We start from the raw sequence: 26,731 nt of genomic DNA, 5'->3' as shown, positions 1-26,731 counted from the left end.
ATTCCAGCACTTGGGAAGTAGAGGCAGGTGGAGGTCTGTGAGTTTGAGGCCAGCCTGGCCGATGGAGTGAGTTCCTGGACAGCCAGGGCTACATAGAGTAACCCTGCCCCGAAAAACAACATAACAAACAAAAAAAAGTTTAAGGAAATAGAAATTCTAACTACCCTGATCTGATTGTTATACATGGTATAAATTTTCTAAATTACACTGCACTTCATAAATGAGCGTAAAAATTGTGTACCAATTAAAAAATAAAAACCAGGAATGAGGATGAGGAGAAATTAACTAAGAAGAACAAAGTCAGAAAGAACAGATTATGGTCTTGTATAGTTGAATTTGAAAACAGGTAGAAGAGAGGGTTTCAATGTTTATATCACACACACACACACACACACTCACACACAAATGACTATTGTTTATGGTGTTATATGCTAATTACCCTGATATGATCATTATTACAATGTATTAAAAACATTAATGTACCCTAGAAATACGAATCATATGTGTTAACCATAATAGCTTAAAAAAGTAAATAAAGGGGACTGGAGAGATGGCTCAGCGGTTAGGAGCACTGAATGTTCTCCTAGAAAACCTGGGTTCAATTCCCAGCACCCACATGGTAGCTCACAACTGTATGTAACTCCAGTTCCAGGGGATCCGACATATATGCAGTCCAATATATGTCAGATATGCATATATAGGCCAATGCATATAAAATAAAGATAAATTACTAAAAAAGAAAAAAATAGTAAATAAAAACATTTGCCAAGAGTCTAAAATGAAAATTTATCAAACTAAATTAAACTTACAAAGATTAAATGGCTTGTTCCAAATCCCACAGGTAATGAGCAAAGATGGATCTAATGGCAATACGGCTTTATTACTATCTTTTCCATGAAAGGAAAGTATCCTTTTCAGCCAGAAAAGAGGAATTAGCTTGCTGCTGTTTGTTTGGGATGTCATCCCATTATGTTCCCCAGGCTGCGTCTGAACTCAGGGATTCAAATGATCTTCCTGCCTCCTACACAGCTGGGAATATAGGGATGTTCCACCATACCCGGCTGAAGTATTAGTACTGATATAGAAGTGGAGAGTCTTGTCCACTTACCAGGCTGTGGGACAGAAGACTCGGACCTTCCCTGGGTCAGGAAACGATAAATCCTAAGGCAGGAATCAGGGCTTCAGGAGTAGGCCCTTACCAGTCTTTGTCTTGGACAAATAAGTAAAGACACTCACATGTCACCAGAACATTAGAAACCCTGCCTCCCAAGTGCTGGGATTAAAAGCACGAGCCGGCACATCTGGCTTGAACTATTTTTTTATAAAGATCTTTCCAGGACGACCTTGAACGTGCCTTAGCATTAACGGCTGCTCTCTAAATGCTTACCACCACATCATACACCCACCCACAGTACATGTGTTCTTACCCTTCTCCAACCTCACACACTTTATACTACCCACCTTTTACAGTTCTGGTGTGTTTTTGAGACAGGGTCTTATGCAGCCAAAGCTGGCCAGAACTCACTATGTAGCCTTGGCTGATTTGAACCCAGAACGATCCCCATGCCTCAGTCTCCCCAGTGCTGTGATTACAGCTGTGCATCGCCACACTTGGCTATCAAATAGTTTTACCAGATGCATTGGTTTGCCCAGGTCTCAAATATGCTTCGGAACTAACCAGGAACAGCAGCACCTGAGCTTATGCCAGAAGTACAAAGTTTCCAGCCACAGCACAGAGGCTGGACTGAGCAAGACCCAACAGCCTGCACATCAATCTGGCAGACAATCACTTACAGGAGACTGTTTACACAATCTGACTGTGGCAGTGGCGGTGCCCACCTGTAATCCCAGTACTTGGGAGGCAGAGGCAGGCAGATCTTTATGAGTTGGAGGTCAGCCTGGTCTATAGAGAGAACTCCAGAACAGCCAGAGCCACACAGAGAAACTCTGTCTCAAAAAAATTAAAAAAATCTGACAGTGAACTCTAGGCACACACATTGCTACAATTAACTCCATTGTGGCCATAAGAAACAATGTTTGTAAAAGATATGGTCTGGAGCCTTTAACCCCACCACTTGGGAGGCAGAGGCAGGCGGATCTCTGAGTTTGAAGCCAGCCTGGTCTACAAAGTGAGTTCTAGTACAGCCAAGGGTACACAGAGAAACCCTGTCTCAAACAAACAAAAACAACAACAAAAAAGAAAAGAAAAAAAGATACACTCTGGCACCACTACCTGCCATACACTGCATATGCTGAGCTAACTACCCTAGGACGGCATTCCTTTTATCTTTCTCCCAAGGCTAACACATACTGTAGAATTAAGGAACTATATTGCTTTTGACAGAAGGCTGAAACAGTTACTACTAAAATTCCAGCTTTGGAATAAACACTAAAGGTATTTTAACATGCCTTTGAGTGTTTAGTTTCTTTGGGGACCGAAAAACAAGTATGGTAAGCTCTAAGCTTTCTCCCTGCTAATACTCTCACCAGGTACACTCCTGGGAGTCTTGGAACAAGAATCAACAAGGGCAACAGACACAACTCTAGTACTCCGACATATACTATTTCATTAGAGTCTGAAAAGCAAACATGGCAGGGAAGTAACTGGAGCGCAGAGAGGCTAAAGTAGGTGGTGAAGTGTTCACTACACGCTGAGCTCTGTATTTAGTGCTTCACTTATGTTACCTTGCCTGCTCAGGCCACGCCACAGCCATTCAAAGGTCTAGTGTCTATCCACCTCTATTCTATAATGTGTTCAAAGATCTAGTGTGTGTGTGTGTGTGTGTGTGTGTGTGTGTGTTGGTGGTATGTGCATGTGAATGCAAATGCCCACGGAGGCCAAAAAAGGTCACTGGATCCCCTTCTGCTGGCATTTTGGGCAGCTGCGAGCCCCTCCAAGGTGGGAACTGGAAATCAAACTTGGATGTTCTGGAAGAGCGGTATGTGCTCTTAATCACTGAACCATCTCCAGGTTCTACTTGTCATCTTTCATGAGAAAATGAGCCTTAAAAAGATGCAACTACTCCAGCTGTGGTGACTCACACTTTTAATTTTAGCACTTGGAAGGAGAGGCAGATAGGTCACTTTGAGTTCGAAACAAGCCTGGTCTACAAATGGAGTTCCTGGACAGCCAAGGCTACACGGAGAAATCCTGTGTTGAAAAATGAAAAACAAAGCCAAACCCAAAACAAACAACAACAACAAAAAGATTTTAAAAAATGGTCATATAGAAACATGTAGAACCTAGAGGAGCAAAAATCTGAGCTTAGCTGAGACTAATGGGTCACTCTTATAATCTCAACATTCAACAAGCTAAGAGGATTCTTGCAAATTCAAGGCCAGCATGCTCTACATACCAAATTCTAGGATAGCCAGGGCTATATATATATAGTGAGACAACCTCCCCCAAACAAAAACCAAAACCAAAACCAAAGGGCTGAGAAATTGCCTTAGTAAGCAAAGTGTTTGTTTGCTGAGCAAGATGAGGACCTGACTTTGGAATCCCAGCACCCACATAAAAACCCAGGCACCAATAATGCCATGGCTAGGTGAGCAGGAGGATTCATGGAGGCCTCTGGCCATCTAGTCTACAAAACAGGTTATCTATAGGCTCAGTTAGGGACCTTGTCTCAAACAATGAGATGGAGAAGAGACTGAGGAAGACAGCAGCATGAACCTCTGGCCTTTACACATGCTCATGCACACATGCAATGCACTGTGACCATCACACACACCACCTGAGCTTTTCTACTCCGCTCTTCCCCATCCCCGATCATACCAGTTCTTGATGGTGTTTTGCTATAGTCTTGCTGTGTTGCCCAGGCTGGTCTCTATCTCTTACTCGAGTGACCCTACTGCGTCAACTCTTACGTAGCTGGGCTTACAGGGCACAGAGCCACAGTTAGTCATTCCATTCCTTGGAAGGACTCTTTAAGGACATCTGTGAGATATCAGGTGAAGTCCATCTCAGAGAGTCTGGGCATTTTTATCCCTAGCTGCTTTGTCACGTTTATGTAAAAAGTAGCCCCCACAATTGGTTATACGGGGCATGGTGGTATCGCCTCCACAGACTCATGTGTTTGAATGTCTGGCCGTAGGGAATGGCACTATTGGAAGGTGAGGTCTTGTTGGAGTAGGTGTGGCCTTGGAGGAAGTGTGTCACTGTGTAGGCGGGCTCTAAGGTCTCATATATGCTCAAGCTATGCTCAGTGTGGCACAGTCTCTTTGCTGCCTATGGATCAAGATGCTCTGTCCCCAGCACCATGTTGGGCTGCATGCTGCTATGCCTCCTGCCATGACGACGATGAACTACACCTGCGAAACTGTAAGCCAGGCCCAGTTAATTGTTTCCCTTGACAAGAGTTGCCATTCACGGCGTCTATTCCCAGCAATGGAACCCTAACGAAGACACAGGGCCTGCTTAGTTTCTCCCAGGTATAAAGAACCAAGGCAAAAAGTGTGCGTGTGTTTAAGTTAATGTTCGCTCTGTGACCAAAATATACAAATCTTTCAGTTTTAGTCAACACAAAATAGGAATGATTTCTGTCCAGCGGTAAATGCAACTAGCTTTCCAGAACTTAATTCCACCACATTCACGCTGAAGCCCACAGTCTGAAGGATGCTTTCTTCAGTGTAATTTTAAAGACTCAGAAGAGCAGAGTTGCAAACCTAGTTCTCCCACTTGGCCATTAAATGGGAGGTTTAATTTCCCTAAGCCTCCATTTCCTCCCAGAAAGGAAATAATGCTTATCCCTCTACTTCACTAATATAGACATAAAAACTCTACGAAGTGAAAATCAAAACTATTTACTGCTCTAGTCTATCAGTACTGCTTAGAGCCTTAGCACACTAAAGTTCATACACTCACACGTCTATCACCTCTACCTCTATCCCCTCCTAGAACAGTCACTCCCATGGTCACCAACATTACCAAACACTGGCCATCTTTCTAGCAACTACTTACTAGTGACAATCACAGAGAAACTGAAAATGCCTTTTCTGTTATTTTATCATAGTCTTGTGGGGATAAAATCAAAGAGCACTCAGGAGGCAAAGGCAGGCGGATATCTGAATTTGAGGACAGCATGGTCAACAGAGTGAATGCCAAAACAGCCAGGGCTACAACTGTCTCAAACAAACACACACACACACACACACACACACACACACACACAAAAGCAACCAATCAACTAACCAAACAACAAAACCCAAACAAACAAACAAACAAGCAAAACAAAAAGAAAAGTTTAGTTTGTAAGAGGCTTTTACTCCGAGGGCTGGAGAGATGGCTCAGTGGTTAAAAGCACTAGCTGGTCTTCTAGAGGTCCTGAGTTCAATTCCCAGCATCCACATGGTGGCTCACAACCATCTATAATGAGATCTGGTGCCCTCTTCTAGCATGCAGGCACACATGCAGGCAGAATACTGTATAAAAATAATAATAAATAGATCTTTAAAGGCCTTTACTCCATTTTCCAGCAAAAGCAGAAAAAGAAAGAGCAGGAAGGAGGAGGCAGTATCAGCAGTAGACCTGTATGAACTGTAAAAAGGACAGCATACAATATAAGGTTCTTTTCACATCTGGCCTTCAGGTGAAAGCTACCACACTCTCCTATTTTCAACTAAACAATTATATTTCTGCCTCCCTTACTCTATACCCATTACTATTATTAAGACTATAGTGGGAAATGTGGTTCAGGGGTAGAGTTGCAAGTATACTCAAGGCCTTAGGTTTGATTCTTAGCACTGTAAAAACTTAAAAAGGTCAAGAAAACATTCTTTAGGCCTGGAGATAGCTCAGCAGTTAAAAGTACTTGCTGGGGCTGGAGAGATGGCTCAGTGGTTAAAGAGCATAGTCTACACTTCCTAAAGGTCCCAAGTTCAATTCCCAGCAACCACATGTATCTGTAATCTCATTACAACCCTCTGTAATGAAATCTGGTGCCCTCTTCTGGCCTGCAGGCATACATGCAGGAAGAGTACTGTATAAATAAATAAATAGATAGCTAGATAGATCTTAAAAAAAGAAAAAAAAGAGTGCTTGCTGCTCTTGCAGAGGACCTGGGTTCGAGTCCTAGCACCCACATGGTGGCCAACCATTTGTAACTCCAGATCTGGAGATCTGATGCCTTCTTCTGACCTCAGTGGGCATCAGGCGCATACATGGTAATGGCACACATACACACATGTAGGCAAAACCCTTTATATATGTTTGTGGTAGTTTGATTAAGAATCGCTCTGACAGACCCATATATTTGAATGCCTAGGCATCAGGGATTGGTGCCACTTGAGAAGGATTAGAGGGGGTGGCCTTGTTGGAAGAAGTGTGTCACTGAGGGTGAGCTTTGAGGATTCAAAAGCCCAAGCCAGGCCCAGTGTCTGTGGATCTGGACGTAGACTTCTCTAAGACCATGCCATGCTTACTGCCATGATGACAATGAATTATCTTCTGAAACTGTAAGCCAGCCCCAATTAAATGCTGTCTTTTATAACAGTTGCAGTGGTCATGGTGTTTCTTCACAGCAACAGGACACGAACACAATGTTAAATATAAAAATTTTAGGAAGGCATTCCAGGATTTACAGGCATTGTACCCTCTGTGTCACAAAAAGACAAGGACAAAAGCAAGCATTACAAAGTCCTAAACAATCCGAGAATCGTGTCTCCAAGAAATAAATTACTTACAGTGCCTTCCACCTCGGAATAGAGCCCTGACCAGAAGCTGAATGTACTTTTATCCAGTTGATACAGTCGAGATTTCTCAAACGTGTCTGAATCCATGATCTGCTCTAACTCTGGTGGTACTCGAGTCGTTGTTTTGTATATCCTTCTCTAAAATATTTTGAAGAAAACACTTTAATGAGCTTTTTTTTTTTTTTTTTTTTTTTACATAGTAATGATTTGTGGTCAAGCATCAAATAGTCAATAGCATTCATCTGACAAGTGAGCTTGTTAGAATTTGTTACATATATATACAAACTGAATCGAGCCAAGAACAATGCCCACTGAAACAAGCAACACGGGAAAGTAAAAGCAGACAAAAAGATTCCAAAGCTAGCTGACCGGGAAGAATGGCCACCTGGGTTGTCATCACACTTTCAGTTTGCCCGTGCAAGCCAAAGTTGTAATGTCATGAGGGAATTGTTCATTCTATGATGCACGCCTTATGGTATAGGAAATATGCATGAAAAAAAGAGAAGCAAACACGCTCACTACACAAATTAACAGATACATTTAATAGTTGAATAATGAACCTCCCATCATTGAATTTGGTCCTAGAGGTCAAATTAAGTAAGAGTTAGAGAGTAACAAAAGCATCAAATTTTTGTAACAAATTTTTGTAACAAATGTCTGCTCGCAGAACATAACACAGGGAACAAATACCAAAAGGTCTAGGAGGCCAGACCATCCACGACAGTAAAAGTTCAAGGTATTAAGAAATAACTCTACAAAGGTGCAACTACACCAATCAGTGCTGGCACACGCCTTTAATCCCAGCACTCAGGAGGCTGAGGCAGGTGAATTTCTGTGAGTTCAAGTCCAGCCTAGTCTACAGACTGAGTTGCAGGACAGCCAGGGCTACACAGAGAGAAACCCTGTCTCAAAGAAGAAAAAAAAGAAAAGAAGGAACTTTTCAGTAAACTATGTCAGGGTTAGGGTTAGTGTTCAATATCTCACCCTGCTGATTTGATACTACATGTGTGCTTCAGGCAAGGGTAGCTGCGCAATTCTTAACTAATGAAGCTTTGAGTACCTCGCTATAGTAATTTTAACACTTTGAGCATACTAAAGGAGGAGACTGAGGCATAAACCTGACAAAGACAAAAAAGATTTTCATTAAAACTTGCAGTGAAGAGATTCATGAAGGAACGGAGATATAGCTCAGTGGAAGAGCGCTTGCCTGGCCAAATAAACTCATACACAGTGTAAATTAAAAGAAAACTGCATAAGAAAAACACTGCCATGCTCAAGAAACAGGTCCAGCAGTTAAAGGGAAAGGTTCCCAAGGAAAGCACAGGAGAGTATAAGTAAAGCCAACCAGTAGTGAGACTGAAATAAAACCACCAGCTACAAAGTCTATCTTACTTAAAACATTCAAACATCTAATCAAAGTGTTAGAATTATGGCTATCTCCAGGAACTGTTAGCTTTTCTACTGCGCTAGTAAACAAAACCAAAGGAGGTATTTTTAATGAAACAACACACATATACATATTTTGGGGCCCGAAACAACATTTGCACTAATGAGGATTTTTTTAAGGTATGCGAGCCTTTAGAATGGTTGCAAAATATTGCCACGGAAAAAAAAGAAGTGGTTTCCTAATCCCATGGTTTAGCATGGTTAAACTCAATGTCATGGGAAAATGTTCTTCTAAAATTTTAGCACCTCCATTTAGAAAGCTTATATCAAAGATAAAAAGAGTCACGCCTGGGCCCAAGGATCCTTAATATGCTCCAGGGCAGGCACAGACAGGCTCCAGTTTGACGGAGGAGCAGCCCTTTCCTTTCATTAGACGCTAACAGGCTTGGGTCCCATTACAACATTGCAGACCATTGCAGACAACTTCCTGCCGCCCCAAGAACCCCTCAAGAGCCACCGCCACCACTGGGAAAAGTTAAGAAGCTCACTGGAGGTTAGGGAACACGGAATGGTGCTGTGACCAGGCAAACATCCCGGGGCTTGGGTAGCGGCTCAGGCTGGCCTAGGGCTGTTCAGGGGCTCGGGCCCCATCTCTGCTCACCTGCCGCTGGGCTAGGAAGGTCTCCCAAAGATACACAGTCCAGGAAAAGAGCAACACAGCCCCGAAGATTCGCTTCTCCACGGGGAAGTCCCACACAGAGTCCACCGATGCCCACATCCCCATGGTCACCCAGTCCCACCCGCTCCTTCAGCGTGCACCGGTGCCACACCGACACGCGTCCCTCAGGGAGTGCCAGCGGTGTAACAGCGATATGGGTCCTTTCCGAGTCTCTTCAGACTTCAATCTCTCAGCGCTACCAGCAGTGTCACAGAAACACTCTTCCCTGTCCTTGCTCCCTCAGGCCCTACTTATTTCCGCTAGAATAAGACTTGCCCCCACCTTCCTCACTTCCGGCCCGAAGACTGAGAGGCGGTGTATCTGAAACTTCCCTCCGGATTCTGCGCGCAGGGCTCCAACTCAAAGATTCCGGCCTTCTTTCTGTGTGGGTCCGCGTGGTCCTTTGCTTTGGTGGGTTCACCAGAGAGAGCTGTGGACCGCTGTGCTTACCCCGCCTGGGGAGGCCGGCTGGGAGAAAGGTTTAGCTGGAATTGACAGGGTGGCCCCCTGTCACCTAGAAGGAGTCGGGAAGGATGAGAAAGGCTCTAAACTTATCCTATTTAGTGCGGTTCAAAAGGTTAGAGGTGCATCCCTGGGAAAACTAGCCAAACAAGGCATTACAGTTGTGGTCGTTTGGCCTGTCTTGGGAAGTTCTGAATTCGGGAATATGAAAGAGATGAAAATGACAACAGTGATGAGGATTTTCATTTACACTTTTCATCTCATCCGGGGAGCGTAATCAGAAGAGGCCTGTGTGTCATGGGACAAAGCAACTATGGAGAGAGAGCTTTCTAACCTCAAACAGGTGGGGTGGGCCTGGTGGCCACTGCCTGTAATCCCAGCAAGACTTTGTTTCAAACGCCAATACACACAGACACACGCGCACGCACGAACCACTCCTGTTAATACGCTTTTACTTGAAAAGTGAAATTGGACTTTCTTGACCAAAAGTAAATACAACTTAATGGTTTTTACAAACTAATGTTGCCAAGTTGTATAATTCATTACTTACAGTGAATCAAGCTAAATCTGTAGCTCCAACGAAAATATAAAGCATGGTGAAGTTGTTAAACTAAAGATGTTGAGCTTAGGGCTGGAGAGATGGTTCAGCGGTTAAGAGCACCGGCTGCCCTTCCACAGGTCCTGAGTTCAATTCCCAGCACCCATATGGTGGCTCACAACCATCTATACCTTCTACTGCCCTCTTAGAGCACTAATATGCATAAAATAAATAAAATCTTAAAAAAGAAAGATGTTGAGATTAACGAGGCTTCAAAACTTCACAACCGTGCTTAAATTCATCCACACAAGAGCAATCAGTATAAGTCGCTTGACAGAGTGAATTACTTCAATATAATAAGATCACAAAATCTTTTTGCAACCAAAAGTTGTTTGGGGGATTTTTGCTTTTAGCAAAATTATTGGTGCCTGACTGTACTGTCAACTCTATTTGTTTTTGAGACAGGGTTTCTTTATGCAGCCTTGGCTTACTAAAAACTGCTATTTTAAAATCAGAAGTATTTGATTTTGTGTGTATACATGATTTGCCTGCATGTATGTCTGTACACCACATTTGTGCAGTGTCCGAGGAGGCCAGAAGAGGACACTGTATCCCCTGGACTGGAGCTTTAAGAGGGTTGTGAGTGTTGAAGCCTGAAATACTTCAGTCAGCTTTAAGACATAACTGCAGCCATTTCAGCTTCCATTTTGCTTCTAAGGTGAAATTAAGGTCAAAATTGTAAATTTTTCAACTCTGCTTCCTAGAAGCAGTTATTCACAGCTGACACTAACAAACCCTGCCAGAGAGTCGAGCTGACCTTATAATTTACTATGATTCAATAGTGTTATAACTATTCTTATCTATTCACTTGGCAACACTCTGGTTGCACCTTTCTTATCAACACACTTAGCCACACCTTGGCTGTGCTCTAGAGGACCCTAAGCACTGCCTCACTTACCTCACTTAGGACCAATCAACTTAAAGGTTAGCTGATAATGCTTTATCTAGTTAGCCAAAAATGTAATACTGCTTTGTATGTTTGACCAAAATGTGTTACTGCCCTCCTGATGTCTTTTGCATTACATTCTATTTAAAAAAACAAAACTGCTCTGAGACCTAGGCAATGTCACAGTTAGACTCCCGAGTTCCTTTCTGTGTCCCTGGTCATGACCAGTCTTAGGGTGTTGCCTTCAATATTCAATAAACCATCCATATCTGAGACCAGAGTCTGAGTGGTTTGTGTGGCTATTCTCGAACCAAAACAGTGAGCTGCCATATGGATGCTAAGAACTGAACCCTGGAAGAGCAGCTGGTGTTCTTAACCACTGAGCTATTACTCTAGTACCTTGTTCTTATCTAATTAAGGTAGTTCTTAGCACTTATAGCAAAACAGGAATTGAAAGTGAACCAACCCTGTTTAGCATTATGAAATATAGATGCAGGAACACAAATTGATGGGAAAGCCCCTATTTGTAAGTTCCCATGCCACGTGACACACAGGCAAAAACCAGAAACTGAATCTTTAAACTGTGTTTTATGATGAAAGCCAGCAACCCAAGAAGACGATGGTTCAAGCTCTAACATCTCCTCCTCCCACCAACAAACAACCTCAGTTTTAGCCAGCAGATTATAAGTGGGAGGAAAACAAGCACTCAGTCATTTCAGTCAGTCTGGCTCCTTTCGTCAGGTGGCCTATTCTGTCTCTGAGATCCATCCTGGTGGTGCTTTTCTCTTCATCATCTCCATCCTCTGTGTAGCAGATGAGGGCTCACATATACCAATGTCGCTGAATCTTGTGCTCCTCTTGAACATCCTAGATTGACTGCTAACGTATAAGCCATTAGCAGCATATAATATAGAGTCCCTGCAATATAATGAAATACAAGTATGTTTGTCCAGTTACCAACAGAGTTCTTATTCCCCTCAGAAACTTCAGGAGGGTGGCCACCACTGACCACGTTTGCATTAACTGTCTGATCTTCCGAACTCCCATCAAAACAGCCATTAAGTCCTTCCAAAGCTCACAGAACCCTTCTAGCACATGCTCTCCCTCTAGCACACAGCTTGAAACCCTTCCACATTCCCCCCATTAACCAGTTAGAGAGTCTTATGAACCAATAGTCAGTCGGGTTTATCACAACAAAGATTGTACTTCGTGGTATTGATTTTCTGTATTAGTTACTTTGACAAAGTATCAGAAAGCATCAATGTGAGGATCTCTTCCAGAATCTGATGTAGCTGGTTACTGCTGGTGCTTTTGGGGTGTCCCCACTCAGAGACACTGAGACATCTGTGTACTACAAGGCTGTTAACCTGTTTCTGCGGCAGTCCCTCAGCCACCCATCTTGACAGCCACCCGTCTCAACTCCACCCAACTTCCCTGTTCTGCTCTTGTTCTGCTTCCTTCCCTTTGCCCCAGCTCCAGCTGCCAGCTCTTTATCCCAGCTGGGTGATGGTAGTGCTCGGGAGGCAAAGGCAGGCAGATCTCTGTGAATTCAAGGCCAGCCTGGTCTACAGAGAGAGTTCCCGGACATTCAGGAAGTACACAGAGAAACCCTGTCTCAAAAAACAAAACAAAACAAAAATTTCAGGCCAGATGTGATGGCACACACCTTTAGTCCCAACACTTGGAAGGTAGAAGCAGGTGGATCTCTGTGAGTTCAAGGCCAGCCTGGTCTACAGATCGAGTTCCAGGACAGCCAGAGCGATACAGAGAAACCCTGTCTCAAAAAAAAATACAAAAAATAAATAAAATTTTAAAAATCACACAAAAAGCTATTAGCATAGTGAGAAAGGTTCCACAGCTTTCTCACTCTGAACCAATCAGCAGTAGGACTATGCCCCGTCCATCTCTTAGTGTTGTCTGTTGGCCAGATTGAGGGCTACGTGACCTCCCCCACCATTTTCTTTTAACAGGATAATTTCAGATAATCATCTTTTTGAGCACGCAAGGAAGCAACAAACACGTACGTGGACAAAACTTATGTGGGCTATAGAAATGACAATGCCATATATCCTGCTAGCACCTGGCCCTACAGGCACAGCAATTAACAAATGAGGGGATAGGGACACACCTTCACAGCTAGTGGATACAGTATGTGCGCAGGTAGATTACCCCAACAGCCATCTCTACAGTAGCAGGAGCTTGAGGCTGCTTGCTCACACTTCAGTGGACCAGGAAATAAAAGACTCAGGCAGAAAAAGAGCTGAGAGATAACAAGGCCCTAGCAATCTAACTTCTTCTAGTAAAGGCCCACAATCTGCTAAACACAGTACATCATCTGAAGGTGAAACACACGGGCCAATTGGAAATATTTCATATCTAAGTCATAACAAATAACCACCTTTGTCATTAGAAAATGCTCCTAGATCGCTTTCAGGATTGTTCTCTTTAATATATTTAAAAAGAGAGAGGAGGAGGCTGGGTGTGGCAGCACATGACTCTAATCCCAGCACTCAAGAAGCAGGCGATCTCTGTGAATTCAAGAGAGTGAGTCCAGGACAGCCAAAGTTACACAGAGAAACCCTATTACACAGAGAAACCTGCCTCAAACAAACAAAATTGTGAAGAGGAAGGAGAAAACAGTTTGTTCCCAGCCCTACATCAATTTCAAGATTATTTTCTTTTTTAACAGTTTGCTTATTAAAGAGGAAGAAGGAAACAGTTTGTTCCCATCTTCATATTTCCAAATACTTTTGCTCTCAGCCCCCATGTCTAGCTTTTTAAAAATGTGTATACAGGGCTGGGCATGATGGCTCAGACTTTTAATCTCAGCACTTGGGAGACAAGACAGGAGGATCTCTATGGCTTGGAGGACATCCTGGTCTACATACTGAGTTCCAGGACAACCAAGGCTACAAAACAGCCAGGGCTGCATAGAGACACGTTGTCTGGAAAAGCAAAAATTACATATATATGCACGCACACACCTTTGTTCCCAACCTTGGGAAGCAGAGGCAGGAAGATCTCTATGACTTTGAAGTTAGCCTGGTCTACATAATAAATTCCAGGACAGCCAGAGTACATAATGAGACACGGGTAGCTTTGGTGGGCCTTGAACTCAGAGAGAACCATGGGCCTCTGCCTCCAGAGTGCTGGGATTAGTGGCACATGTCACTAAGTCTGACTCCTCTTCTTTGTGAAACTGACCAAGTCCAATTAGTGCTGCTTGCATGCGCGTGGGTGTGTGAACATGGGCAACCCACCAGTAGCCATGCCTCCAGAGAAAAATGACCCAGCATCCATTCAGTGCCAAGAACTCCTTAGCTGGGAGTTCTTGAGGCCTGGTGAGCCCTTATCCATACTAGAATTTTGACTGTATTGATCTTGTACCAATTGTTGCAGCCACTGTGAGTTTATGAGTGCAATGGGCATGTCCCAAAGGAAGCATTTTATAACATGCTGGCCATCTCTGACCCTTAATCCTTTCCGCTCCCTCTTGTTCAGTGCTCCCAGAACCTCAGGGGCAAGGTGGTGACAGTTATGTACCATTTAGGGCTAAGCACTCATAGTCACTTATTCTTAGTACTTTGACCATCTGGAGCTGGAGAGATGGCTCAGCAGTTAAACGTTTTTGAGTTCAATTCCCAGCAACCACATGGTAACTCACAACCATCTATAATGGGACTGAATGCCCTCTTCTGGCATGCAGATGTACATGCAAACAGAGCACTAATATACGTGAAATATGGATCAAAAAAAAAAAAAAAAAAAAAGCAAGCCAGGCATTGGTGGCAAACACTAATCCCAGCACTCAGGAGCAATCAGGGAGGCAAAGGCAGGTAGATCTCTATGAGTTCAAGGCCAGCCTGGTCTACAGAGTGAATTCCAAGATAGCCAAGGCTACACAGAGAAACCCTGCCCTGGGGTGGGGAACAAAAAAGCTTTTCTGACCAAGGTTGAGAGAAACAGGGATCAGGGCCTCAATACTGTTCTTATCACCATTACCATTTGTATCAACACATTCTACTTCCCTAGAGTGGTCAAACATATTTTGATATTTTAAATCTTTTTGTTTGTGTTTTGTTGTGACAGGATTTTGTGTGTGTGTGTGTGTAGCCCTGGCTGTCCTGAAACTCACTCAGTAGCTCCAGCTGGTCTCCAATTCACAGAGATCCACCTTCCCTTTCCTCCCAAGCACTAGTACTAAAGGCATACACCACCACTGCCCGCCAGCAAATTTTGACATTTTTAAATTCTGTGTGCAACAAAATGTACATTGTAAAGTAAAGAATATTTAATTTTTTTTGAGATGGGGTGTTACTCATAACCCCAACTGACCTGGAACTTGCTATGTAGACCAGGTTAGCCTTGCATCTGTAGTTCCAAGCACTTGAATATCAGAGACGGGAGGACAGCAAGTTTGAGGCCAGCCTCGGCTACACAGCAAAGACCTTATCTTAAAAAAAAAAAAATCCCTGTAACTAGAAGGTCTGAAAGAATTCTTCTGAAATATCATTAAAATTATTATGTATATTACTATAAATAATAAAAGTAGAAATATACAATTATAAATTCTGACAAACCCTGTCACAACACAACACAAACAAAAATCAAAATAAAAACAATTTGTACATTTAGATAATATGTAAACATAAATGGCAAAATTCTCTCATCAATGTCTTAGTGAGATGGATATGTTTGGGCAAACCATAGTTTATAAAAATAAGAGCATACTTGGGGATGGAGAGATGACTCAGGATTCAAGAGCACTTGTTGCTCTTGCAGAGGCCTGGAGTTTGATTTCTAGTGCCTACGTGGGAACTTACAGCTACCGGTTCTAAATGGTACATAGCCAATCACCACCTTGCCCCTGAGGTTCTGGGAGAATTGAAGAAGAGGGAGCAGAAAGGATTAAGGGCCAGAGATGGTCATTGTGTTATAAAACTGTTACCTGTTACCAATAACTTCTGGCTTCCATGGAAACCAGGAAAGCAAGCAGCATACAGACACCCAGGCAACAATCCCCCCCAGCCCCACTCACCCTCCACCCCCACCCCCAACAACACACAGGCCAGGTTCTGCTGGGTACCTAATGAAATCTTGCCTAAAACAAAACAAAAACAAACAAACAACAACAACAACAAAAAACCCCACCCTGGTCCCCTTTTATGCATACTCTCACTTTTGCTCACCTTTGTGTAATTCAGTGGTCTCTGACTGCATACTTTTCTTACGTCAAGAACAGCATGGGACAGCCTATTCACAAAACATGGCCCTCTGTGACTGGCTTATGTTACATCATCTCCAGCGTCTTCAGCATGGACCTCAAAGTCACAGCCCTGATTACCCACTCCAATCTGGTTATCTTGCATTATCCCTAGGATCCCCGGCCTGCTGAATCAGCACCGTACCTGTGTGTCCCAGGCCAACGACTTACCACCAGGCCACAGTCCCCATCCTTGGAGACATTTCCAACTATCATTACCCAACGTTACCCGGCCGCACACAAAGTAGTCACTGGGCCCAGCTGAAGAGGGAACCAGATCTTTGCAGGATAAGATCAATATAGTTCTCTATTTTATTGATACACCACTGCCCATGTGAGGGAAGCAGTGCTTTTCTGGAAAAGATTGGAGTCCGTCACATTTCCGATGTGGAAGTAAACCCTGACGTGGGCAAGGGGCTCTGGCAGTCGGAGCAGCTGCAGTACGGCTCAGAGGAGCAGTCTCGCTTCACCACAGGTTTCTGGGCAACAATCATCCCCTCCAGGTCTCTCACTTTGTTTTCCACCATCTGAAGCTTTTTCAAAATTTTCTCTTGCAGACCCATAGACAGAAAGACATTACTACCGTCTGGAAGCTGGCGACCATTTCCTTCTGGGTTGGCTAGCAAAGCCTGAAAAAAGTCTGAGCCCTTCTTGTAAAGCTGGTAGAGCGTAATTACAAACACCACTATTTTCTAAAAGGAAATAAGAGGAGTGTTACTCGGTCATGCAGGTGAAATGTCACAGTTAGCTACAGAGACAAAACAGAATGACTATCTCCTAGTAACCACAGTCCTGCATTCCCAAGCTGAGCTTTCCCGTTAACAGAACATTTTCTCACCTTCTTTAAATTGTTTTAAAGATATAATTTTAAGTGTATGAGTGTTTTCCTTGCATGTATGTAAATAAACATGCCCCGCTGGTGCCCATGAAGGTCAGACGAGGGGTTTGGATCTCCTGGAACTGGAGTTGCAGATGGTTGTGGGCTGCCATGAAGGTTCAAAGCTAGGAATCAAAGCTGGGTTTCTCCGGGAGAGTAGCCAGCGATCTTAACTTTTGCCGAGCCATCTCTCCAGCCTTCCTACCTTTAATCTTTGGATCATTATCACTTACAAACTGGACTGGTAGACAGGTCAGGGATTTAATTTGTATTTAATAAAAACAGTCATATTCAATTCCATTTGCTCAAAGTCTGTTCCCATGTGGTGGGTTCTGTGCCAGACGTTAGCTTGTCAGCTCACCAGCTACTCATGTAGGAAAACCCATCTGTGCAGGCACACCATCCCGTGTGGACTGTGAATGTTCAAAGCCACAGACTGAAACTTGTACAGCCAAGACTGGCATCCAGGAATCGAGGTCTAGAAAGCAGATTCCCTGGTTGTGCTAGATAGTTTTATGTCAACTTGACACAGGCTAAAGTCACGTGAGAGGAGGGAATCTTGATTGAGAAAATGTCTCCAGAAAAGAGCTCGTAGGTCATTTTCTTAGTTGCTGATCAATGGGGGAGGGCCCTGACCTGTGGTGGGTGGGGCCATCCCTGGGCTGGCGATCCTGGGTTCTGCAAGAAAGCAGGCTGAGCAAGTCTTGGGGAGCAAGCCTGTAAGCAGCCCCCCTCCACGACTTCTGCACCAGCTCCTGCCTCCAGGATTCTGTCCTCCCTGAGTTCCTAGTCCTGACAGGAAGCGTAAGCCAAATGAACCCTTTCCTCCCGAGTTGCTTCGCTTATGGTGTTTCATCACGGCAAGAGCAACCCCGACTAAGACACTGGTCATGGAAAAATTGCCTTAATATGGCACAACAAATTTCTGGTAGGATAAGCATAAAACCATGACTTTTTTCCCTTATAGAAATCTACACTGCTTATTGAATGAACACAGGCTAAGCTTAATACACATTAAGCCTCGAAATAACCCTATAAGGCAGCACTTAATAGCATGCCCATTTTACAGATGAGGAAAAACTGGAGTAGAGGTCAAATGAGTGATTTCAGTTCAGAGTAGATAGTTCACCAAAATGTATACCAAGCAGTCTGACCCCTGAACCCACACTCTTACTCTGCTTTTTAACTTCTTTTTGTTTGTGTACCTTTCTCCCCATTTTTTCCTCTTTTCTTTTAGAGATGGGTTCTCGATGGGTATTCTAGGGCAATCCTCCAACGTGCTTCTGTAGCCAAGGATGACCTTGAATGTCCAATCATCCTACCCCCACCTTCCAAAGGATGGAATTACAGTCATGCATCACCACACCTGACTCCTGTTGTCATGTTTTTGCCTAAAGTGTCCAAGTATCAAGTCATCTCTCAGCGCTAAACTGGAAAGTTTGTGTTTTTACCTTACACTTTTATTATATAACTGAAACCTGTTTATATGTGTGTGCACACACACCCACAAAAATCTTGTATTGAGTTTATTTGTTGGATTCTATTATATGAGCTTTTGAACAAAAACTTGAACAAACTTTTGAACAAACTCTAAAAATTAGGTTCAAACTCCAGCCTTTCCAGCTTTAACAAAACAATACGACCTTTGGCAGGAATCAGGTTATCCCACTTCCAAAGTGGGCATGATAACCCCTGTTCTGCCCGTTACGTAGGGCTTCCTGAAGTTAAACTTGAAAGTGTGTTCAGTCATGATTCCTAAATGGAAAAGAAGGGAAAGCTATAAAATGCTCTAGTAAGAGTGCCTCTGTATACTCATCAAACCTTTAAGAAAGCCCTCAGGACTGTCTGTGATCCCAACATTTGGTAGGTGAAATGAGGAAGACAAGGAAAGTCCAAGGTTAACTAGTTAGTGAAGCTGAGGTCAGCCCAAGCTACAGGAATCCTTCCTGAGAAAATGAAACAAAAGCCCTCTTTAAAGTCTGTCTCTTTAAATTTCCATTGCACCTCCCTTTCCTTATTTCCTACGTGAAAAAAAAAAAAAACTCCATTTCATGGAATTATTAAGATTTCCCATAACACCGAGGACCGTGTTATAAACGAGCTATTATTATTATTATTATTATTATTATTATTATTATTATTATTGAGGGTTAAACAGAATCATGCAAACTCCAAATGTTTCTTAGGATGCCAGCATGTTAAATTTCTATTCCCCTAAAAGATCCCCTATTTGTTTCTGGGGACTTAGCATGTTAAAACACAATAATGAAAGCAATGGGTGATTTAGCTCACACAATTCTCTATCAGTTAAAGAGAAACAGCAGAAAAATTAAAATCAGTGGCAATAAGAATAAAAACCACACCACACACACACACACGCAAGAACCTGGCTGTCCTACACTGCCCATCCTATGAACATGGTAGGCTCTCAGAGACAAGTGGTCAGTTAAATTTGGGCTCAGATGACTTTCTCAAGTGGTGGAGGTTTTCAAGGACAGCGTAGTTTCAACCAACTCAAGAGGTGGACAATGGCTCACTTCCCCCATTCCTTACATGGACTTTTTTTTAAATTATTTTTTTAATTTATTTTTTATTTTATGTGCATTGATGTGAGGATTTCAAATCCCTTAGCATTGGAGTTACAAACAGTTGTGAGCTGCCATGTGGGTGCTGGGAATTGAACCCGGGTCCTTTGGAAGAGCAGACAGTGCTCTTAACCACTGAGCCATCTCTCCAGCCCCCTTACATGAACTTTTTAAACCTGGGTAGCAGCAATATGGAAGTGAAATAAACAAAACTGACTGTTGAGTCAGGAATGGAGGTGTGTGTTGCTGTCTCAGGAGTGAGAGTTTGGAGTGCCGGCTTAACGAAGCAGGACGATCACAAATTTGAAGTCAGACTCGTTTTACAATGAGTTCAAGGCCAGCCTAAGCTACCACCCTGTCTCAGAACAACAAAAACCCCAACAAACACCCCCTCAAAAGACTTAAACTTCTCTACAAGAACACAACCTGAAGCCAGGTGTGGTGCACACCTGGGAGGCAGAGGCAGGCAGATCTCTGTGAGTTCGAGGCGAGGCCTGGTCTGCAAAGTGAGTCCAGGACAGCCAAGGCTACACAGAGAAACCTGGTCTTCAAAAAGCAAGCAAGCAAGCAAACAAACAGACAAACAAAAAAGAATACAACCTGAATGGACCGAACACTTCGTTTCCATAGGGCAAACAATCCAATGGCCAACAAAATCAGAAAGGAAATCCCCAGGATGACTTGCACAGCTGGCGCGAGGTTATCCAGTAGCCCCAAATTGGTTGGCTGGGGCACAGCAGTCTCTCCCACAAATGTTGCTTGTAACCAATTCCATATTGAGCTGCGAGCAAGGGCACTTAAGAGGTTGTCCCAGGAAGAGGTTGCAGTTGGAAATGTTGGCATTTTAAAACAGCAGCTCCAGGAACTACATGTGTAGAGTCTTCAGGAATCGACATAAATTGGGGAAAAGTGGCCAGGTGATTCAGGTGTTCTGGAGCCATTGTGAGCTGTGCTTTGTGATGTCACTGTCCTCCCACTCGCCCGTGATCTGTCTCACTCAAGAGCAAGCAGGCACCGGTCTGGGTTTTTCAGTTCCTTCAGGTTGTTTCCTCTGGTCTCTGGCCAGCCTTGGTTGTGGCAGGGCAGTCTCCCGTCATGGCACCTTCACAGTGATGGAAACGCTGTGTGTCAGCCTTGTCTGATTTACCAGCCAGTATCACTCTAAGTGGGGACCGCTGGGGCCAGGAATGCATCTCACTAGGTAGTGTTCTTGGCCACTCCACACCGAGCCCAAGGTTTGACCCTAAGCGCCACAAAATCAGGCCATGGTAGCCGATCTAGTTGGGCTCCCATTGCTGTGATAAACATGATCAGAAGCAACTGGTGGTGGAAAGGGTTCTTTCACCTGGTAGATTATAGTCCAGGATCAGGCCAGTCAGGTCAGGAACTTGGAACTGAAGCAGAGGCCATGAAGGAATGCTGCTTCCTAGGTCCCTCCTCAGGGCTTGCTCAGACTGTTTTGTTTGTTTGTTTGTTTGTTTGTTTTAAATTTAATGTATATGGGTATTTTGCCGGCATGTGTGTTTGTGTACCATGTATCTGCACAGGCAGAAGAGAGTATTGGATCCCCTGGGACTGGCGTTACAGTCACACAAGCCACCACGAATCCTTCAGACAAGTAGGTTCTTAAGCGCTGAGCTATCTATGTCTCCGCCCCTCAGGCTGTTGTCTTCCATGGTCCAGGACCACTTGCCAAGGGTGGCATTTCTCACAGCAAGCTGGGCCCTTTCTTCCACACCAATCTGACAGGTTATCTCCGCTGACAAAATGAGCCAATTCAAGTCAAATTAAAGTACAAAGACAGGTTTATTGGGGGTAGCTCTCAGAGGGTCCATGGAATGAGGCCAGGGAAGCTGCCATGCAGAGGACAGAGAGAGGGAAATACAAAGAGCACATGCAGAGAGAGAGAGAGAGAGAGAGTCTGGACTATGTAGTGAAGAGCCTCTACAGGAGAGGAAGCCCAGACCCTGGGCTGGAAAGTTCAGCACAGAGGGCAGGAGATGCCAGCCATGCCCTATAACAGGCAGGGACTGAGGGATGCCAGGAGAACCCAGAGGCCAGGTGCACTTTGGTATGTTAAATATGCACCTCAGCCACTTGTCCTGGGTCTGAAACCCAACACAATCATCAGTCAAGAAAATGTCCCCAGACTTACCTACGGGTCAACCCGATGGAATTATTTTCTCGGTTGAGATTTCTTCTACTGCAATGACCCTAGCTTGTGTCAAGTTGGAAAACCAAACCAAAACAAAACAAAACCAAAACAAACAAACAAAACAAAACAAAATAAAAAACTAGGCCTCATATAATCCCAATGCTAAAGGAGGTGGAAGTTGGATGATATGGAATTCAAAGCCATCCTTGGATATGTAAAGATTACAAGGCCAGACAAGGCTCCATGAGCCCCAGCCTCAACACAACAAAATATGAAGACAGTTGCAGGAGAACTGGTGTTTACATTCCAGTTTTTATTTAAACTTAAATAGCCACATGAGTACCTTTTAGTGTCCATACAGAACCTTGCCAGTACTTCCGCACAGGGCAGCAGTTGAGAAAGCCCAAGTCCATTAAGACAGAGAGGAATCTGGAGTTAAGATTTAAAAAGACTTTTGTTGGGGACACGGAAGTCCTTGTACTCACAGAAAAGCCTTACACATTTGTTTGCTTGATTTTTGTTTAAATGTTTTTCTGGTTTTCCCTGATAGCGGGGATAAATTCAGTATAAATGGTCCCTTCCTAAGAGAAAAAAAAAAAAAATCAAAACAAGTCTAACTTCTTCTCCTCTCCTTTTTCTTTCTTTTCTTTCTTTCTTTCTTTCTCTTTCTTTCTTTCTTTCTTTCTCTCTCTCTCTCTCTCTCTCTCTCTCTCTCTCTCTCTCTCTCTCTCTCTTCTCTTTTCTTCTTAACAGATCTTGCCTCGGATTTGTTCATATAAACAGCATAGGACACTGGTCATCTGTAAATAGTATGTAGGTGGGTGTGTCATACCAGTCCGTCTGTCTTCACATTGGCAGAAGCCTTTCCTATGGGGCATCCACAGGGGCCTGGGCACTTTTGGGAGCCTAAGCTTGGGGGGGGGGGAAGCCTGGGCCTTAGCTGGAGCTGCGGCCTCTGCCTTGGTTTGAACCTTGGGCTTTGGTCGGCAGAGCCTATGACCCTTTGCCGTGTAGCTTCGAATCCGCTTCCTAAGCTTGGGGTGAGCGATGAAAGCCAGAAGGCTGAGTTTGCGGCGGTGGCCCTTCAGCATCTTGGGCTTAACGGCCACAGGCTCCACAAAGATCTTGATGGCTTCTGCTCGCGCACTCACTGCTTTGCGTTGTTTGCCTGCGTCTTCTTCAGGCGTTTCTTGTGCTTCTTGGCAAGGCGCATGTTCCTCAGGAACTTGGGGTCCACCCCCTTAAGAGATTCATATCTTTGTGACTGGGCTTTCTTGATGCCATTTCTGTGCCATTTGTGGGACTGGTTGTGTGTGTTGTGGTTCTTGGACTTGGCCATGTCTGCACAGTAACCGGCGGCTCCTGCAGCGTCTGGGACCGGAAGAGAAAGCCAAGTCTGATTTAATACAGAAACAATCACAACCAGGGCATAAAGCACTAAGCCAATGATGTTTCGGTTTCCAGAGAGTATTAGTCATTCATTAAATGAAGGATGTTCTCTTCTCTTGGTTGCCTAATTAATGCTTTAAATCAATGCTTCATTTTCATAGTAAATAAACTAAAAGAGAAAAATTCATAATTTTGAACTATATGATTGAGTACCTGCCTCCCCACCTTTTTTTTTTTCTCTGTGTAGCAGCCCTGGTTATCCTGAAACTCACTTTGTAGACCAGGCTGGCCCTGAACTCACATGATTCACCTGCCTCTGCCTCCTGAATGCTGGGTCTAAAGGCATGGGTCACCAAGACCAGCCTTTGGGTATGCTCTTGTCTGTTCATCACTACTGAAGATTTAGCTCTGCTCTTTAAGTTGCTTTCTGGAAACTCCCGGTGAAATTCTAGAAAAATGTAACATCTGAAACAGAGCAAGTTATTAGCTTATTAAATAATGTGGTTGCTAAGGCGGTAGCTCATAGAAACAATCTCTTCCTGATAAAGGGTGATAAAGGGCCTACAAAAATATTTTTTTCCACTAAATAAAATGCAGATAAATTCTTTGTTCCACACTGTTAATAACTGACAGGTCACATTATCATGTTACTCGGGCTCTTCAAAAAACAACCCCCTTTTTAAGATTCTACAAAAATACTCCATGGGTATTGCCTAAAGTTACATCTTAAAATTCTATAGAGATTGCTTTTATACTTTTGTAGGTGGCTCTTGGCAAGGACAAAGAGCATGTTTTCACACAAATTCCACATGCTCCACAAAAAAGATTTTACCTACCCTGGGTTATACAGCACAAACGTCTAAACTTACTGTCATCAATCTCATCAATCAGCTTTTATTGGGTATTTCTCAGCTATTTGACTATTTTAACCGACAGCCAATTATTTAATTTTGGATGATAGTTTATTGGCTGGACCAGAAGAATCAGAATCTTACGGTCATAATGGATAACTCTGAACCCTCGTTAAATGCATGCATTAATCAGCACATGAAGGACAGAGATGCACGGAGAATGGAAAGCAGCCTGACTTGAGAGGAAAAGAACGTTGCAAAAGGATTCTAAGTGTCGGAAGAATATAGTGGAAGAAAACATTTGGAATGAAGTACTCTCAAGAATGGAGTTAACAGAAATGCATGGAATATGAGTAGTTTGAGGATAGAAATGGAAACGAGACAGAAGTGGAAGAAAGGCTTTATGCACTCCTGCAGCTCAGTTTCCTTGCTTTAAAAATAATAAACAAATAATGAATGCGTCTAATCTTGTCGAGGCACAGCAGGTGACTACATCCATTTTGCTCACAGCAAAAATATTAGCAGAAATTAATTAAGAGATGGATGAACTGAGGATGGCTTTTGTCTTTTCTCAGTCCTCTGTTAGCTATTCTGACAGTTCATGCTTGCCTGTATTAATTACACTAGCTACAGAGATAATAAATTCAACTTTGGACACTATTTTTCTTTCCTTCCTTCTTTCTTTCCTTTCTTTCTTTCTTTCTTTCTTTCTTTCTTTCTTTCTTTCTTTCTTTCTTCCTTCCTTTTTTCTTTCTCCTTTCTTTCTTTTCTTTTCTTTCTTTTTTCTTTCTTTCTCTCTTTCTTTCTCTCTTTCTTTCTTTCTCTCTCTTTCTCTCTCTCTCTCTTTCTTTTTCTTTTTTAAATAGAGGGTTGGAGAAATAACTCAGCGGTTAAGAACACTAGCTGCTATTCCAGAGGTCCTGAGTTCAATTCCAAGCAACCACACCGTGGCTCATAACCATCTGTGATAGGATCTGATGCCCTCTTCTGGTATGCGAGAAGACAGATCATTCGTATACATAAGAATAAACATATTTTTAAAGGGTTTTTTAAAAAAAATCCAAAGGGAGGAGTTGTTGGGGGGGGGACACCCAGAGGCCCTAGCACTCACAGAGAAGCATTAAGTAAAACCAGGAAATGTTAACACACAGAGGCCTCTTTCTCAATGGAGAGGATAAAATACCTATTTTCCCCCTAGAAGGCTGGGAGTGGCTTTTGTTAATGACCTGGTGAGATTTTTGCTCTCTGTGGAGACAGACCTCATCCACCTTTTGCTATAGACTGAGGATTGAACCCCAGGCTTGAGATTGCTTGGCAAGAACTCTACCCCTGAGCTATACCCTCAGCTCCGATGATAAAGTTTAAACTTCTGCTTCTCCCGCTTAGCTACTGTGAAGGGACTCAGAACCACAAACACAATCCATCATTCCTAGGCTTAGACCAGGCGGGCTTCGTAAAGTAGGCTAGATCTAGAACAGCCAGGCACGCAGCGACACAGAGAGGGTATAGAGGAGAACTTTGCCAAGAAGCACCGAAGCCCACTTAGAGGCGCAGGCTGGAAAGGGGCACTGCCGACTTACTTTGTGATTTCTGTTACCCACACAAACAGCACACAATAGTTTCCCGTCTCTGTCCTCACGGCAGAACATGTCAACACTGGAGTGACAGCTGGAGCTGGAGCTGCAGAACCTGGCCACTCCCACACCCTCAGCTTCTTCCTGCTACTCATGTCAGCAGCACTACTCTCGGCTGACTTGCAGAGAAGTGGGATCTCGGGCACTTCCACCACCACCTACCACTTTCCAGCCATCATTCTGTCATTTGAATGACTGTTGAATGCATTCTCCTGGCCTTCCAGTGAGATCAGGAGCTGAGCTCACTGTCAGCTAGGCAAGAATTTCATCTTTTAAATAATATTTGTGTATATTTGCCTGCATGAGTTATGTGTGCCACATGTCTGCAGGAGCCCACAGAGGAAAGAAGAGGGTGTCAGATGCCCTGGAACTGGAGGTACAGGCAGCTGTGAACTATCATGTGGGTGCTGGGAACTCAGTTCAGGTCCTTTGCAAGATCATTCAGGGTTTTTGTTTTTCTGTTTAATTGTCTTCAATGCTTATTTTTATTTTATGTGCATTGGTATTTTGTCTGCATATGTCTCTGTGAGGGTGTTAGATCCCCTGGAACTGGAGTTACAGGAGGGCGAGAACGGTCATGTGGGTGCTGGTAATTGAACCCTGGTCCTTTAGAAGAACATCTAGTACCTTCAACCTCTGAGCCATCTCCCTAGCCCCTCATTCAGGGTCCTTAACTGCTGAGCCATCTCTCTATCTCCGGTTCTTTGTCAAACAAGGGAAGTAACAGCACTTCACCGGGTCCCGAACGTTCAACATTCACAGACCCACACACTCTTAACATCTTATAAGCACATTTCACTGTGTATTCCAGGTGTTTCTGGAACCTCTCTTTGCCGTTTATCAAGCCAAATGCGGTTACTAGTAGAGTGCCTGCGTTCCAGTGGATAACCGCATCTGCTCAGCCATCTGCATGAGGGCAGGACTATCTGCACTTAATGGGATACAAGGGGCTGGGGGAGGAAAGACATCATGGAAGCCCGAAAAGGATGTGTTGGTGAATTTGGGGGAAGTTAGAGAAGGGAGTAGAGGGTGGCTATGATCAAAATACAGTGTATACCCATGCCAAATTCTCAAAGAAGAAATTAAAAATATTATATACACAAACAAGCAAAAAGAAACAGGGCTACCAAAGGCTCCAGTGTAGCATTCATACCTGCATACCAGAACGAACCAAAGTCAACACATATTCGAGATACTTGCTCAGGCATGTTGACCGCGACACTGCACAACAGCT

The 26,731-nt window shown here is 43.6% G+C and overlaps 2 protein-coding genes and 1 pseudogene across 2 annotated transcripts in view; all 3 read right to left on the bottom strand.

Moving 5' to 3' along the window:
• Nucleotides 1-9,040, bottom strand: part of Zmpste24 (zinc metallopeptidase STE24) — a 38,522-nt gene extending 29,482 nt beyond the window's left edge. The window contains exons 1-2 of the mRNA XM_021639489.2: nucleotides 8,741-9,040; nucleotides 6,685-6,831 (exon numbers count right to left, since the gene is read on the bottom strand). Of these exons, the coding sequence (XP_021495164.1) occupies nucleotides 6,685-6,831; nucleotides 8,741-8,863 (270 nt within the window). The 5' untranslated portion in view covers nucleotides 8,864-9,040. The remainder of the gene's footprint in view (nucleotides 1-6,684; nucleotides 6,832-8,740) is intronic.
• Nucleotides 9,041-16,300: 7,260 nt separating this feature from the next.
• Nucleotides 16,301-20,540, bottom strand: Tmco2 (transmembrane and coiled-coil domains 2). Its single transcript, XM_021639463.2, has 2 exons — nucleotides 20,069-20,540; nucleotides 16,301-16,698 (listed from the first exon to the last, which is right to left on the bottom strand). Exons 1-2 carry the CDS (start codon nucleotides 20,309-20,311, stop codon nucleotides 16,381-16,383), a joined length of 561 nt encoding a protein of 186 aa, XP_021495138.1. The 5' UTR covers nucleotides 20,312-20,540; the 3' UTR covers nucleotides 16,301-16,380.
• Nucleotides 20,541-21,329: 789 nt separating this feature from the next.
• On the bottom strand, nucleotides 21,330-26,673 carry LOC132653013 (large ribosomal subunit protein eL29-like; annotated as a pseudogene).
• Nucleotides 26,674-26,731: the final 58 nt, after the last annotated feature.

This window comes from Meriones unguiculatus, chromosome 3, assembly GCF_030254825.1.
Source record: "Meriones unguiculatus strain TT.TT164.6M chromosome 3, Bangor_MerUng_6.1, whole genome shotgun sequence".
NCBI classification, from domain to species: Eukaryota; Metazoa; Chordata; class Mammalia; order Rodentia; family Muridae; genus Meriones; species Meriones unguiculatus.
This window is presented reverse-complemented; position numbering and strand designations above follow the sequence as displayed.

Coding starts and splice junctions, on each gene's coding strand:
- Tmco2 (XM_021639463.2), bottom strand. CDS start 20,311: ATGCCAACATTTCCAACTGCAACCTCTTCCTGGGACAACCTCTTAAGT. Junction 16,699..20,068: donor GAAGTGTTCGGTCCATTCAG/GTTGTATTCTTT, acceptor ATTTCCTTTTAG/AAAATAGTGGTGTTTGTAAT.